The sequence below is a fragment of the Volvox carteri genome (assembly GCF_000143455.1).
Source record: "Volvox carteri f. nagariensis unplaced genomic scaffold VOLCAscaffold_10, whole genome shotgun sequence".
Lineage (NCBI taxonomy): Eukaryota > Viridiplantae > Chlorophyta > Chlorophyceae > Chlamydomonadales > Volvocaceae > Volvox > Volvox carteri.
In genome coordinates, this window is record NW_003307553.1 from 2,131,863 (window position 1) to 2,148,360 (window position 16,498).

At 57.7% G+C, this 16,498-nt stretch overlaps 2 protein-coding genes across 2 annotated transcripts; one reads left to right on the forward strand and one right to left on the reverse strand.

The window, feature by feature from the left end:
- VOLCADRAFT_80294 (uncharacterized protein) lies at positions 1–6,398 on the reverse strand (the record flags this gene model as incomplete). Its single annotated transcript, XM_002948604.1, has 13 exons — positions 6,026–6,398; positions 5,828–5,887; positions 5,526–5,624; positions 4,839–4,970; positions 4,186–4,311; positions 3,601–3,768; positions 3,248–3,420; positions 3,008–3,149; positions 2,511–2,591; positions 1,877–1,895; positions 1,205–1,396; positions 868–1,005; positions 1–206 (listed from the first exon to the last, which is right to left on the reverse strand). Exons 1-13 carry the CDS (start codon positions 6,251–6,253, stop codon positions 1–3), a joined length of 1,764 nt encoding a protein of 587 aa, XP_002948650.1. The 5' UTR covers positions 6,254–6,398.
- Positions 6,399–16,135: 9,737 nt separating this feature from the next.
- VOLCADRAFT_36834 (uncharacterized protein) lies at positions 16,136–16,498 on the forward strand (the record flags this gene model as incomplete). The annotated part of the gene is made up of 1 exon (XM_002948475.1): positions 16,136–16,498. A coding segment is annotated over one exon (363 nt), but the record flags the coding sequence as incomplete, so codon positions are not given.

Below are 16,498 nucleotides of genomic sequence, written 5' to 3' on the forward strand. Positions count from 1 at the left end.
TTACAGGGAGGCCTTGTAAGCCTCCCAGCCCGCATCCCGGTACTGCTTCGCCGCGGCCGCAGGGTCAGCGGCCTTGATGACGCCACGTCCCACGATGATGACGTCACTGCCGCGTACGGCAACAGCGTCCATGGGTGTGTTGTACTGCTGGCCCAGCGCGTCGCCGCCAGCGGCTAGCTGTACGCCCGGGGTCATGTGCAGGAGGCCTGGTGCGGGCGGGTGGCAGTGACGGAAAGGAAAATACGGGGCCAGTGCATGGAACATGACAACGAGTATTTCATAGCCTACAGTACAGACGTAGGGGGACCTCGGGAGCATCGGGGAATATCATTAAGAGTTCGAGAACGCGCGTTCCAAACCCCCTCAGGGAGCACAAGAGACTACTAGCAGCATCCTACACACATGCACACACACACACACATATATATATAGGGTTATATATATATGTATGTATCTAGCTAGCTTGTAGTATATATGTGTATATATATACACACATACATCCAGAAGCAAAAAGCGAGACAGACACACACGCACACGGACATCTACACGTATCTTGGCCGCCTATCCATTTCTTTACACCCCTTTCTCTTTCAAAAAGTCTTGTGTGCGTCTTCTACGTTCCTACGAGCGCTCAGCCCTCCTATGCACTGTGCGGCCCGTTGGGCCCATCCGAGAGCCGCGCCTGACAGAGAGTGTGATCGCTCTCCTCGCTCTTAGCTCCGAATTAAAAAGCATATTCCACCGCGCATCCCGGACTATAATATAGTCCACATTAACAATACTGGAACAGTATACAATAACAATATTGTATTGCCTAGTGTAATTTTAGTAAACTTCTTCCCCCCACTACACCTCACCGCACCCCACCTGGTGACCCAGGTCCGTTCTTCCAGGCTGCGGGGTTGATGGAAATGAAGCCCATCACGAAGTCCGCGTGCTGCTCCGCAACCGCCGCAACGGCCTCCGTGTACGACCCGGAGGCCAGGTTGCCCTTGCTGCTCATCTCTGCAATGGCAAGAGCGTGCTGTGATATGTGCGGGTAACTGTGTAAATGTGTGTGTAAGCCTGCCTGCCTGCTTCTGTCCATATCCCATACCACCTACAAAAGCCCCCGAGCCAAGCCAGGCGTTCGGTCGAGAGATACCAACAACCCGCCCTCGACCTCCCCCATACCTCCCCCATACCTCCGAAACCCGCCACTCACCTGCCAGAAGCAGCAGCCCTCGCCCCTTCGGAAGCCCCACCGTCTTGAGGCCGTCAATGATGCCGGGACCTGGCACCAGGTGGGCGTTGGTGATGTGCGACCATTCGGCGATCTTGTAGATGCCGCCGCCGTACTGGGAGACCACGGTGTTGCCAATATCCGCAAATTTGCGGTCCTCGAAAATCAAGAAATCTGTTCACGTGTTTGTATTGAGGGAGAGGGGGAAAAGGTTTTGGGTGGAGTGCGGGGGGGGGGAAAGGGTTATGCAGCTAGGTAGTTAGTGTAGCTAGCTGAGTATGGTAGGTTCAGCTCAATGTTTTTTTTTGGTTATTACCAGGGGGAGAGGGGCAGTGCTTATTGAAAAGCGCAGAGAGAGAAAAATATATAACAGAATGGGGATTGAAGGGATTTGGACAAGCTAAAATGCATTTCCAGCGATATGCGTTGTACAAACTCGCTACATTCGGAAATGATGCCACACAAGCTTAACGGTACTTTCCCTCCGTCAACCTTCTTCGTATCTAAGGAGAGAAACAGCTGACATGGGATGAGGGATGCGGGATGAGGAGGGAGCCGCCAAGACTAGCCGCCAAGACTATAATAAGAGTGGAAGAAAAGTTGTAATACGAAGCCGGAGGGGGAGGGAAACCGGGACAAACTCTCCCAGCGTACCGTGCTTTCTGGCAATCTCCTGCAGCAGCGGTACATTCACGATAGTACATTGGCGCGTACGGTAGGGCACGCCAATGCCCGTACAAATGTACAGGACGTGGCATCCAGGATGATTCAAAAAGCCGAATCCACATGGCGCCGCCGCCACGACGTGCCATGTGTATTGCGCAGGTCGCAGAGGCAGGAGGATTAGGCGGAGGGGGGGAATTGCGGTAACGGGAATGGAAGGGGGAGGGCGGAAGGCAGGAAGGAGGAGGGGCAAGATGTCAAGCGGTCAAGGAGGATTGCCCAAGAGACCCAAACGCGGCGTGAGGGTAAATGGGATGGAGGAGTAGAGATCCAAAGGGTAGGTCGGATAGAGCGTTGTTGCCGTCCCACGACAGCACTCCCCATATATAGGAGTGTGCTCCAGCCATGAAGTGCCGTGTCTGAACGACGACAAGGCTAACAAGCAAGACGTACCTGTCACGCCGGCGGACCTGCACCTGCATGTATGATCACATCCCTCCATCCATCCATCCATCCATGCATGCCCCAAACCAGTATCCCCACCAGTATCTCTTCCACCACACACCCTACATGAGAGACCATATAAATTTTTTCTATAGACGTCATCAAGAAAATCCCAACTCACCGTGAGCCGGGCGGCGATGGAGTCGTCCCACTTGTCAAAAATGTCAACATGCGTCTTAAACACGCAAATGTACGGCCCAACCTGTACGGCGCCATACGCAGCAAATACGCATTCTCCCCGGGTCAGGTCAGGTCAGGTCTGCCGCGGTCGAGCTTAACGGGGGCCAAGAAGTCACAAGGTCCAGGGAAGGCAACGTAAGGGCCCGAAATTTAGAGGTCGGGAAATCAGCAGGTTCTGAGCACAGGAAGCTTCGTGCGGTGTCACCACTTTACTTTTACTTTTGCGGCGCCCTACTGCCCTACCGCTCAACTGCTCGGCCAAAAACCGAATAGTTCTTTTAAAATTATTCCTTCCATATGTTGGATTATCGCAGACCCCCACCAACCCTTACCCCTATAACGCCGCTCATATCCCCTTGTTGAAAACAAACACAAATACGCCGCTATCCTCGCATAAGCCGCACTCCGCAACCCTTACCCCTTACTCCACCCTCTTACCTTATCCGCGAGCTCCAACATTTCCTCCGCCGTGTCGACGTCCGCGGCCACGCTGAGATTCGTCAGCTTGCGGACCATGACCTCTAGACACCGTCGCGCCATCGCGTTCTTGGCCAGTGGAATGCGCTGCTCGTACGGCAATCTGCAATGTGTAAAAATATTCTTATCACACGTGCGACGCTACTGTCACATACCGTCTTTATTGTATGTATGGCTCTTGCGTGTCGCGAGCCAACTCACCTCTTCAAGGTTGCGGGAGGCACGGGTGCTGGCGCCGTAGCTGCTACTGCAGCGGCGGCGGCGGCGGCAGCTGGTGCAGCAGCCACAGCCGCCGGGGCAGCTGCTGCCCCGGCTGGCGCTGCCGCCCCCGCCGACGGCAGCGTTGTCTGGTTCTCCGCAATGAACGTCCTAACCTGCAGCAGCGCACAAATACCCGACGACGACGGCGAATGAACACCAAGACAACCAATGATGAACGCTAGTGCTGCTGAGTGCTGCTGATTGATGATGCTGATTCCCTCCCAACTCTCCACACGGTCCCCCCTCCTCACTCTTCGCAAGGAACCCCCCCGCCCCCCTCCCCAGTTCCTTACCTTGTCCGCCAGCTCCTCGGTAACTAGCTGGTGCTTCGTCAGCACGTCCAACATGGCGGACAGCTTGAAGGCGGCATGCAGCTTCAGGCCGTGCTTGGCCAGGTGCGCCTCACCGCCCTGCTCGCGGTCGATCAGGACGACTACGTCGCTCACCAGCAGCCCCTCCGCCTGGGTGAGACACGGGAGAGAGAGCATGCGGAGGAAGGAAGGTTGGGTTTTATTAAGCAGTGACACAGATACCCTAGGAGGCACTTGAGAGCTGCCAACCGAATGATTGAACAAGGTTTGCTGACGATGCTGCAGTTGATGACCAAGTTAAGTATTCGCGGAAAAGAAGTTCCTCTGGAGTGCTGCAGCTGCAGCTGCTGACGGCCCCGACGAGACGATGACAACGGCGACGGCAACCTCCGCAACCGATACCGCAAAGCACTTCTACATCCCATTTCTCCTTTCCCCTGCTCCTCTTAAATCCCTCCCCTTCCCCCGAAAGCGACCCGGCATATGAACACTCCTAAATCGAGTGCGTCACGAGATTTCCCCCGTCCCCCCCGGAGTAATTTCCCCCCCGGGAGTAAGAAAGACCACCTTGAGTGGGTCCAGGGTCTCCAGCACGGAGGCCCCGCTGGTGACCAGGTCCTCCACTATGAGGCAGCGCTGGCCCGCCTTGTAGGCCCCCTCGATGGCCTTCTTTGTGCCGTAATCCTTCACCTCCTAAGGAAGTTAAGAGCGCAGGAGAGGAGGGGAAGGAGGCGGGAAACAGGGAGGGAGGGAGGAGGCGGGCGGGCGGTCGGGGTGGAGGAGGGGCGGGAGCAGGTAGAGACCAATGGGACAGACCGGGGCGGGGAAGGAGAAGCCGGCAGAAGGAGGAGGAGGAAAGTACATGGCTGGGAGCTTTATCTGTAGAGGCATGCTGTCATGATGGTTGGTTGGTGTGAGGGGGGGCCTGTGGGTGCCAGGATTGTGGTGATGAGGGAGAGTCATCAAAGGTGGTGATCATGATGATGGCGCCATAGTGCCCTGTACATTCATCATGTACGGCAGACAGCGACTGCTGCTGCTACTGCTGTTTTCTTGGTCGTTAAATATTATATCGATGTTGCACAAACAGGCTGCGGCTGTTGCCACTCCAGCCTCGGGCTCCAGGCTCGTGCTCATTTGCGCTGCCATGCGCCGTACCATGATGCCCTGTACGGCACCCAGCTTTCCATCACAAGCAGTGTGCCATGTACATGCCGTACCTTGCGGCGCATAACCATGGCCTCGCCAAAGCCCAAGGACATGCAGGTCGCAATGGGCAGGGCAGTGTACGGCACACCGCAGATGATGTCGTACTGACAGCCGCGCACTGCATTCCACATCATGCGTGAAACCTGGGAGAAGCGGGTTTCGGAGGGCGAGGGCGCACGCGTTGGTGGGAGACGCAGGCGTAGACGCCCTCTGGCGTGTGGCCGACCCCAAACCCCTCGGGACGATTACCGACCGAGATTTAGGCCCTCCGCGCCTGACCCAGATCCCAATATACCGGAATTCTGACCGAATCCATACACGTGACCCAAATCCAGATCTGGATCCGTGGCTGGACCTCGCGAGCCATTAAGAGTTTCCAGCGTCGTGCGAAAGCCTGGCTGCCTGGGGGGAAAGAGGATTCATTGTCCCATCCAGCCCTTTCCCCCGGACACGCATAAAAGCTATACATCCAGTCACCCCAAAAATTCCAAACAATCCTGTGCGCGCCCTGCTCCAGGGAGACGCATCATCAAGTCGCCAAATCAACACCCTTCAACCTGTCCCTAAAGTCCTTACGGGGGGGAAGCGGATGTAATACGAATTTTCTATTGGTTCCTCGCTCACTAAATTGCGTGTTGACAGAAGTATCGGATAGGATCGGGATGTGTAAGGAAAGCAGCAGCGGCCCATCCACAAACCTGTTCGAGCACGTCGGGGTACGAGACGATGATGCGAAGGTCCACGTAGACAGGGGACACCAAGCCGCTCTTAAGCTTGAATTCGCCGAACTTGACGGCCTATCAAGCAGGTTGGGTTGGAGGTAAGGAACATTAGCATCGCGTATACGGAAAGGTACATGATCTGAACTGACGGGCGGGCGGTGTAGTTGATTCGCGTGTGTGGTAGCGCTGACGCTTTTTTGTAACCAGTCGTTACCCCTGCCGTGAGTTTCTCCAAATGAAACCCCTACAGGATGTTCAAAATAATTACCCCCTCCTACCTCAATTTTGTTCAGCTTCAGCACCAGGTCCTCGATTTCCGCCTGTGTCATCGGCTCGCGCTGCAACAGGGAATGAGCGGCATACCATATTTTTGTAACACAAAATCGTAAACTCAGCAATCAGGTGCCACCCTTGCGTTCTGGCACTACGAACACCGACAGTTGCGACACGACGATGTCGAAAAGGGGCGGTCTCACCGATGCTGCCTCCAGTCGCGTGCTTGTGCCTCGTCGGAGCGACCTCGACACGAAGCCCGCGATGGTCTTCAGGCCTAGAACCATCGTGCCACGACGCCTAAAACTGGGGCTTCCGCGTGTCGTCGGCGGCTCTGACGGCGCAGGCCGTCGTGGGGCTTCCGTGGGTCGAGCAGAGACCGGTGCGCAACGAGGACTCCGCTGCGGGCTACCCACTTTAAGGCTACGCATGCAATTGTACACGCCGGCCCCCACTTAGCAATAACAGTCTTGCTCGTTAGCGCAATACCTTCCCCAGTGCTGTTATGCCCTAAAGAAGCTTAAAGACAAAAATGATATGTAAATTCTATCCCGAGGAAGAATATGTACACAGCTTATTACAAGCAAATCCAGGGTCAATCAAACTGGCGCGAATGATTATCAAAGCCGCGATCAAAAACTCAACAGCGAAGTTGCTTTCATATGATTTTAGGTATACTCACATATTCGTTGCCACATGAAGCTGATGAAGATAGCTTGGGCTCCTGTAGGGGGTAGTTGTAAAGTGTGCAAAATGCCATGAACGTCTTCACCAAATTTGGCCATGACAAAAAGCGACAAGGTAGAGGGTCTTCTTCCCCATGCAATTGTGTCTAGGTTTTGACCGCGTGTTGGACAGCTTTATGCGCGCTCATCACAGCGCATGCGCACGTTTCAATGACGGCTTACACCGCATCGTTCGGCCATGTGCACAAACAACAGGCGGAGCTGGAGGACAAGGCCTGGAGGGCTTGCAAAGGCGCTATAAACACCATATGGCAGTCCCAACTTTCTTGGTGTTTTCGGGTAAGTGACCTTGCAGGCCCGGGACAATACCTTGCATTACTGTCATTAAAGGCGGATTTGAGGCTTCCATGTCCGGCTGCGTGCGGTTACCATCCACAGGAGCCGGTGGACGAGGAGAAACACGGAGCTCCCAATTACTACGTCGTCATAAAGGACCCACAGGACCTGCTAACCATAAAGACCCGCCTGGAAAACTTGAAGTATAAGTCCCCGCTCGAGGTGGGTATTCACCTCCGAACCGCTGAGTATCCGGCAGTGCCTCCACCGCCTCCAACGGCTGCTGCTGCGCCAAGGGGCTGCAGCCGGCGGGCTTTGCGGCTCCCCGCACGCGCCTTGGCGCCAACTCATGCACCCATTCCACCGGCCACATGCTGCAGCCGGCAGCCGGCAAGCCAAGCTAGCGAACCAGGCCTGACCTGCACTCCCCACTTTCGGGCCTCGATCAGATATAATTCCAATCGTTCTTTCGGTGCTGGGGTTTGGGGGCGTCCAGCCCCCCCCCCCAGCACGCAGAATGCAAACGCGAGGGGTTACTCGTACGGATGGCGCCGGGGTGCTGTACGACAGAACACAACAGCACCCACGTAACCCAGCAACGAGGCATTGTGAGCAGCACCACGCTGCCGCACACCCACTCAGCTTCATCAGGCCGCGGCGCCAACAGACTCCGTCGTTGCTAAGAATTAATACGGAAGGACGTCGTGGGGGTTGGTGGAATTTGGCGTGTGGGCTTAGGAGCTGGCTCAAGGACTGGGTGAATTCGGAGTCTCAGTGTGTTTCAGTGTTGGGGCCATGCTGGCAGAGTAGGGCGAAGCGAATGAGCCATGTCCGACTAGCTGTCGTTTTTTCGTCCGTCCGGGCGCGGTATCACCAAAGTTTCCTAGTGGCTCTCCACCTAGGGGCTCCCCACCGAAGTAAAGGGATTAGAGACCAACCTATCGCCGACCATGGACCTGGTTACCGATTGAATATGTCCCATTCCATTCCCTTCTGACCCCGCAACCATCGAATGGATCCCCCAGCCATTCGGGCGGCTGAACGTTCGGCCCTTACGCCCTCCGCACGCCAGCCATCTACTCCACAGCTCAAACTCCCAAAGGTGTTGGCTCTTGTCCGGATCCCTCCCCTGATGCTTCCTCCTCAATCCCTACTTGGGTGTCGATGCCTTTGAAACCCCTTTTCGTTCTGGGTTACGTAGTTCTAAGCCCTCGGCGGAATCGCTCCCAACCCCTGTCACCACATCCCAAGGCCTGTGACCACCTTTCCCGTCAGCCATGTAGCCCCCGCCCCCCCCCCGTTTTGTGGTGGCCCAAAGCCCTGCCGGTGCCAAGCAGTCTATGTGCCCCTTGCGCCTCTGCATGTGTTCCCCGACGTTAGGTGGATGCTGCGGTGCGCAAGATGTGCGAAAACGCCTTTACGTACAATGCGGAGGATCACGACGTGCACAAGGCCGCACGGAACGTGTTGGCACAGTGGAATGACGTGTGGGAGTCACGTGGCGTGGCGACGCTGTGGGCAGCAGCGCAAGATCCGGTGAGGCTGAGGGGGAAATCTATGCTCAGGGGAAGAAGGGGTCCTGGGTGGCGGGTTTGGGTGGGCCGGAGGCGAGATGTGGAGGGTTTGGGTGAGTGGTGGGTGGCGGGAAACGGGGGATTGGGTGGAGGGGCAGGGGGCTGGGTGGAAAGGTGAACAAATGAAGCAGCGGGGGATGGGTTGGAGGGAGGGGGGAGCCGTGTCGTGTCGTGGAGGGAGTGTGAGGCCAGGGATGACGGGGTTAATTTAAAAAGGGGTGCATGCGGGATTGAGCGGCAAGGCATGTTGGGCCTGTGACCAGACGCGGCTGCATGGCGAAATGGCAAATTGGGGGGAAAGCGCATGCGGGTTTGGACGGCGACAGACTGTCGGCTGATGTCCTGGTGTTCTTGTTCTATACATATGAGCATATTTGTGTGTAAGGGAGTGAAATGGAAACGTGGAAAATAAGTAAACGGGCGTGATGCCTGACGAGGGCCCGCTCCGCTCCTCTGCTCCAGGCGAATCGGGCGGCTCTGCTCGCATTGTCCGGACGCCGCACGGCTGCGAGTGGGTCGGGGTCGGGGCCGAGCCCCCTGCCGCCTCCACAACAACCGCAGCCCAGGCCACCAAAGCAGCACCCGTACCCGCAGCGCCAAAGGCACTACTCATCATCATCACCAACACCACCACCCGTAGGAGACGGAGCAGTCGCAGGAACTTCTGCTGCTGGTGTTGCCGCTACTGCGGCTGTCGTGGCGGCATCGCATAGCCATGGGCAGGGGCAGGGGCTGTTGAAACGTGAGCCTCCCACGCAGCAGCAGCTGCTGCTGCAACAGCCAAGGCTGCAATCGCAACCGTCACGGCAGCAGCAGGAGCAACAACAGTTGCCACAACAGCAGCCGGCGTTGCAACAGGGGCCTTCCTCACAGCCTCATAACCAACAACAACAGCAGCAGCCGCGGTGGCGCCATCCTCAGCTTCAATCGCAGCTGCAGCAACACCAACATCGACAGCAGCAGCAGCAGCAGTTGTCGCAGCTGAACCGCCAGCGTTCTTCGGGTCACGCACACCACGGGCAACAGGAGCAACAACATCAGGAACAGCAGCAGCAGCAGCAGCAAGGGGGAAAGGCTGGGAGCAAGTCGAAGAGGCGCAAGCCCTCCGTTGTGTACCACGCGCCGCTGACGCCTTTCCGAATCTTGCAGGTGGGTGGCAGGGCGCGTGGGGGTTGGTGGATGGAACGGATGTTACCTGGCCATGTCGCGTTTCGTTGTCCGGTGTTTTTTTTGGTGTGATCTAGGAATCTGTTGTGATATACAGATCTGTGTGATCTAAACCACAAGGGTCATTGGCACCGCCTTTCCCTCCCCCTACCTCCCCCATTCACTCCCTCTTCCCGCTCACTTCGGGCAGATGATATTCAGCATTCTGTTATCTGCACACGCAAAATCCTTCTGCACTGTCGCCCATTACTCCTCTTACCACCTTGCTTCACAACACATACACTTGGATTTCGCCTCGCATATTCATTCGTTGTCATCCCCCCTCCTTTACCCCTGGTATCTGCCGCAATCGTCAAATTGGTTCGTCTTAACCCCCTTATCCCTGCTTCGGACGTCGGCAGTTGCTTCCTTGGCTTTGCAAATATTACCCCACCCTGCTTTGGGCACCTGCAGATGGCGCTTTGGGCGTCGCCGTCATATTAACCTAATGCTTTAAATGCGTTTACTTTTGCATGTATGAATACCCCGATCCTCCTTTTTCTTCCCCTTCCCTACTCCAAGCTCCCACCCGCGCACGTGCCCTCCTGCCTGCGTCGTGCCTGACCGCAGTTCCCGCCCCACACATTGACGGGTCGCGACGGCTCCGACCACAGCCCGGTGCCGCTGCTGCTGTCGCTGCTGCGGGCGGCCACATGGCTGCCGCAGCTCTTCCTGACGTGTGGCAAGCTGACGGCTCAAATGCTTGGGGGTGCGTCGCACGAGCTGTGCAGCTCTGGGGGCGTGACTCCTTTATTTGTCTGCCTGTGTGCGTTTGTGTGGAGATGCGTTTTTTTCGGAACGCGAAGCTAACATAGTTATAATGATATCAGTAAAGAAGTGTAGTGTAGTAACACGCCTCGCCCTGGGCAAAGGCGTGTGTTAAGGGGCCAGGGATGGAGAAGGTGTATGATTTCCTCCTGGCCTTTGCTCCTCCCGCCACCGTGCGATTTTAGTATTTCAATGGCCAAATGCATGGATGGCCAAGCACGCAGTGTGAGAGGATACGCCCATGTGTGTCATGGAACGAATATTGCATGCTTGGCGTGTAGCCGTTGTGCGTCTTTATGGGTTCATGATGGTAGACATGTGACGATCACGATCGGGCACATGGACACGAGTATTCATTCAGAGGGCTCAGAAGGATACGAATCCACCCCAAACCGACGGCAAATAGTTCCGGCTGCTGCTCCTTGATTCTGCTTTCCATATTGCCACGCTCACACGACATGGCAAGCAGCGCAACATTATGTCGGTGTTAAAATGGGAGCAGTTGGCAGCTAGCAGACTAGCCGCTAAAACCCCAGGCGCGACCCGCAGCATTTGCATTTTGGCTCCGTCAGTTGGCGTAGTGGGCGAAGTCGGCGAAGTTTCCCTGTGCAGATTTCCTTCTTCCCATCACAACTCACACACGCAACCAAGCACGCCCAGTCCAGCTTGTTCACTTTACCCATGTCTCGTCCTCACTCTACCCCCATATCCCCAGGTCGCGCCTCTGACCCCGAGCTGCTGCTGGTGCGCTGCCTCTGTCCCGAATGCGGCTCGTTGCTACTGCCTGGCTACATGCCCCTCACTCACTTTTACATGCATTCGCGGGGGGCGGAGGGCGACGCGGCGGGCTTAGATGAGCTAGCCTCACCCATCCCCTCGGATGCTGAGGGTGATGGCTCTGGTTTTGCTGCTGCTGGTGTTGGTGGAGCTGGGAGTGGGGGTACCGTTAGTGCAGGTAGTGGCGTGAGCCGGGCCGGTGACGGCGCGGCTGCTGCTGCTGGGACGGCGGCGGATGGAGGCGGAGGAGGCAACCATACTGCCGGAGCACGTGTGCGGGTGGCTGACATGGAGTCTTTGAAGCGGAGAGTGTGGAGCTCTCTGCGTTGTGGGGACGCGCTTGCCTCGGCAGAGGAGGTGACACGGGGTTTTGGGGGTTCGGGGTGGGGTGGAGGGAAGGTGGGTTACGGAACTGGGGGGGAATGGGGCGGCTGAAGGAGGGGGCGAACTGGACAAAGGCTGGACAAGATCGGGCAAAGGTGAAGGGTTTGGAAGTCTAATATGATGCAGTGCAGTGATGATAAGTGGAGATATGATGATGATGGCCGATGATATGGTTGAAAGGAGGAGCCGCGTGTAACCCTCGTTTCCACCCACACTCACACTCACACCCCGACCACGACCACCACCAGGAATTCCAAAACAGATTTTGTCTCTTGGCTGTTCTCCTGCGTGGCCTTGACCCCGCTACTCACTCCGGCCCCTCCGGCCCTGCTCTGCCCCTCTTTATTGCTTTGGCAACGTCGCCAGTTCTTTGTTTCTTTGCGCTTTGCATCATCATCACCATCACCATTATCATCATCATCATCACCTTTATCAATATCATGTAAATCCCGCTCCCCCGGGCCCTTTTCGTTTCACAGACGCCCTTCCTGGACTTAGTACGGCAGCGCGCCGAGGCTGCCGGGGGCGCTGCGTTGGTTGGCCGACGCGTGTGGGTTTACCACTTTAGTGACTTCCTGCCGCCACCCAACAATTTGTACGGCACCTGGCAGCCCGCCCACATTATGTCGTACAACTCGGAGAGCGGAGAGCACGAGGTGCGACGCAATGGGGGGGTGGTTGGGAGGACCAGTGTGTATTTTTTCGTGCGCTTGAAAATCCGAAGGGGAGAAATGCGCGCAGAGCGCCACTGCCATGTCTGAGAGCAACTCTTGGATAGCTCGAAGGCTTGGGTCGGAGTAGACTTGGGCGGTAGGGTTTGTCCCATGTCCCATGTTCATTGTTGACCACCCAGTGGGCGGTGTTGCCTACTGGACACACAAGCACACACACACACACACACACCTTCCCGCCATGGCCTTCAGGCCATGAAAACACCACCCGTGCACCACACACAGACGCATGCACACACACACACACACACACGCGCGCGCGCGCGCCCCGCAGTTGCGCTACGAGGGGGACTCTTCGGGTCCTACGGAGCTGGTACAGCTGCCAGTCAACTTCCTGCACTTTGGGGAAAGCCAGCCAGCTCCAGGGTCCCGACCCGTGGGTCCGAATGGCGAGGTTCTCAACCCACATTTACAGGGCACCGGTATCCACACTTACTTCGCCAACCCGCATGGAGAGGGCCCTGTGCCGGGTGAGTGGGGAATGGGGGGGGTTGGTAGCGGGGTGAGTGAGGGTGGGTTGGATGCTGGAGGCTGAGGAAACACCGCGCCGCGTTTCCGTGGCCGTGGCCTGGGAAGCGAAGAATGTGTGTGTGTGTGTGTGTGTGCAGCAGCGGCGGTGGGTGGGAATACCTTGCTTGCCTTTCCCGCCCTCCTACTCAGCACGTCTGTAATCTCATACTCGCAACACACAGCTCCTTCTTTCTTGCTGTGTGTATGTGTGTGTGTGTCCTTTATGTCTCCTTCTCATTTCCGTTCCACCTTAACCGCTTTTTTTTCTCTCTCTCTCTCATCTGCGCGTGCATGTGCGCTGATGGTTGCTTACCATCCCCCCTGGTGCACTTGCGTGCAGCGGTGACCTACTGCGCCGCCGCACCGACGGCCCCCACTAGCACGTCGCTGCCGCGCCACGCCATCAATCCCGTGCACCGCCACCCGCCTCAGCAGCAGCAGCAGCAGCAGCCGATGGCCACCACGGCGCCCGTGCCACCGCAACCGCAACCGCAACCGCACCGACCTCCCTTGGGTCAAGTCCTCAAGCAATACTACCCGCGTGACGCGATGGCTGCGGCGATAGCTGCCGCTGCAGCAGCAGCGGCGGCGGGCCCGCAATCCAGCCTCGGTCTCCTGCGTGGTACGGTAGCGGGAGAACCTCGCACCGCTGCCGCTGCTGCGGCGGCGGCGGCAGCAGCAGCTACCACTAGGCCACCGGACCAGCGCGCCATCGGCACCACCGCGGCTGCGGCGGCGGCGGCGGCAGCGGGTGGAGGGACAGTGGGGGGAAGTGCAGCGGATGCCATTGTGATCGACAGTGATGAGGAGTCACCTGGCGCTGGCGGGCGCGGCGGTGGCGGAGCCGCCGTCGCTAGCGATGCTGGTGTTACTGGCATTGCCGCACCGTTCTCCCAGCGCCAGGCTGCCCTCGTCACCACAGGCCAGCAGCAGCACGCGCACCCACAACCGCAGCAGGCCCCCGCGCAGCCACACACGCAGTCCCCTAAACAGGTACCGCCGGCGCTGCAGCAGCGGCCTCTCCACGCCTACCCACATGCCGCGGCCACAGCCATAGCGGCGGCCGCAGGCGGCTCCACGCTGCCGCACAGCTTTCAGCATCATCCGCACGGCAGGCCGGCAGCGGCGACGGCAACGACGGCGGCCGCGGCCCAGGCGGCGAGGCCGCCGACAGTAACAACGGGGTCTTCGCCTCCGAAGGGAGCCCCTGCCCCCGGTCCGGTCGGCCCTGCAGCGGTGGCGCCGCGGCCCGGCAGCGGCGGCAGTCCGTGTGTCATTACCACTGCAGCCGCTGGCATAACCAGCTCGCCGGTGGCGGCGACGACAGCGACAGCGACAGCAGCGGCGGTGACGGCAGCGGTGGCGGGGCAAGCCATCTCAGCGGAACCGGCAGCGGATGCGCCGGTGGTGCGGCTGGCAGCAATGGCGGCGGCATGGAACGCGGGCGCGCCCCGAGAGGTTCCGGCGGTGTTCAAGCGCAGCTTCCAGCCCTCCTTAGGCGACCCGAAGTGCGTATTTGGAAGGGCAGGGTGGTCTAGGATGGGGTGGAGAGGGCCGCGGGGGGTTCATCGCCAGGGAGGTTAATCACGCACATACGGCAACGCCGACGCGGAATAATGACGCATGCACACATCGCACTGCAGCTGCTTCGACGATCCTGCGTTCCTTATCAAAGCCCTTAGTTCCATGGGTACAACCTCACGCGTCTTGGCGCGCCTGTGTGCTAACTCCCTCCGTAGTCGCACACAATCGCGGATGGCTTTGCATGATAGCTCTGAATGAATGCTGTTTGGCACGCTGCCGGGGCGATGCTGGCTCGCGTAATTGATGGCACGCGTGCAGATTGGATGCGGAAGCGGACAAGAAATGCCGTAGCCTGGCGGTGATTAACATCATGACGCCGGAACAGCGGCGCATGTACGACATGGGGGGCGCACACGCCGGCAAGATCCTTGCGGAGCTCTGTAAGGTAATGGCGGGAGGACTTACGCAGGGGGGGGCTGCCATGAGGAGCGCGTGTGCCGGGGGGAGGGGTTGGGGGAAGGCGTGTCCATCGACGCACGCATACACATGCCACACGGCCACACGGCCACATTCACATCCACATCCACATCCACATCCACAGTCTTGCTTCACGGCCGCAGCCACGCTCATTGCCAGAGCCACCTCTGTTCTTCATGAGGACTGAACCACGGGCAGGAACGGGCGAGGATGGGCTGTCTTCCCGTCTGTGTCCACATTATACACATATTGTGCACTTATATCATTTGCTTTCAAGAGAAATTCTCTGTTTCTCTTCGGGGAGACGAAGAAGAGTAACGTTACAAGAAGGGTACCCGCAAGCAACTGAAATAAGTCTTCCTTCGGTAGGTCGTATACGCCGGGTGGAGGCTCCAGATACCGCGAGGCCATCCACTAGGCCTGGGCACCTAACGCCTCACAGCAGCGGCGACATAATGCAGCTACGAAACCCCCAAAAAATACTCTATAGCACACCAGAGCGACCTCCTTAACTGGCATTACATGCCGTACCAACACACAAGGCCAACTCTCCTCCTGAGTTCACAGAAAACCTCTCGGTTTTCTATCGCTACTCTCAAGAAACCTTCAGTATTGTATTATATTACATTACCCCATATTGAATTATTTTTTACATTATTTTGTTTTTACATTCGCACCCACACAGAGATGCACGCGGCCCCACGTCCTTGTGCTGCTACAGGCCCTGATGGCGAATCCTGTGCTGGAGCAGAGGGCTATGGACATTGCGACTGATTACAAGCGTCAGATCGTGCAGCAGAGGCAGCATCAGCATCAGCAACAGCAACAGGTGCAAAAGCAGCAACAGCAAGCGCAGCAACAAACCCAGCAGCCGCAAACGGGGGCGACGGCGGCGGCGGCGGCGGCACCACTGCCGCAGCAGCATCCACAGCAACAGCACCCACAATTGCACTTACAACAGCAAGCGCAACAACAGCAACAGCAACAGCAACAGCAACAAGCCCAGACGACAAACGGCATAGATGTTCGATTGCTGCAGCAGCAGTTGCAACAACAACAACAACAACAACAACAGTTACACCAGCAACAACACCATCCCCATCACCAACACCAGCAAATGCAGCAGCAAATGCTAATGCGCCAGTACCATATGCAACAGCTCCACAAAGAGCAACGGCAGCAGCAACAGCAGCAGCATCAACAGCAACAGCAGGCAGTCATGCTGCATGCGGCGGCAGCAGCTGCGTACGGCTCGTCGGGAAGCAATCTGACCGCTGGTGTAACAGTCGTAGGGCCCGGGGGGTACAACGGACACCCGACGATGCAGGTGCGTGAGTGAAAAGCAGTGCACAGGTGACAAGGCAGGCGATTGGGAAGGTGACAAGGCAGGCGATTGGGAAGGTGACAAGGCAGGCGATTGGGAAGGTGACAAGGCAGGCGATTGGGAAGGTGACAAGGCAGGCGATTGGGAAGGTGACAAGGCAGGCGATTGGGAAGGTGACAAGGCAGGCGATTGGGAAGGTGACAAGGCAGGCGATTGGGAAGGTGACAAGGCAGGCGATTGGGAAGGTGACAAGGCAGGCGATTGGGAAGGTGACAAGGCAGGCGATTGGGAAGGTGACAAGGCAGGCGATTGGGAAGGCGATGAGGAGGGAATCCCGCTGGGGGTGTGGAAGGGGAGGGGAAAGACGAACGACGAACGA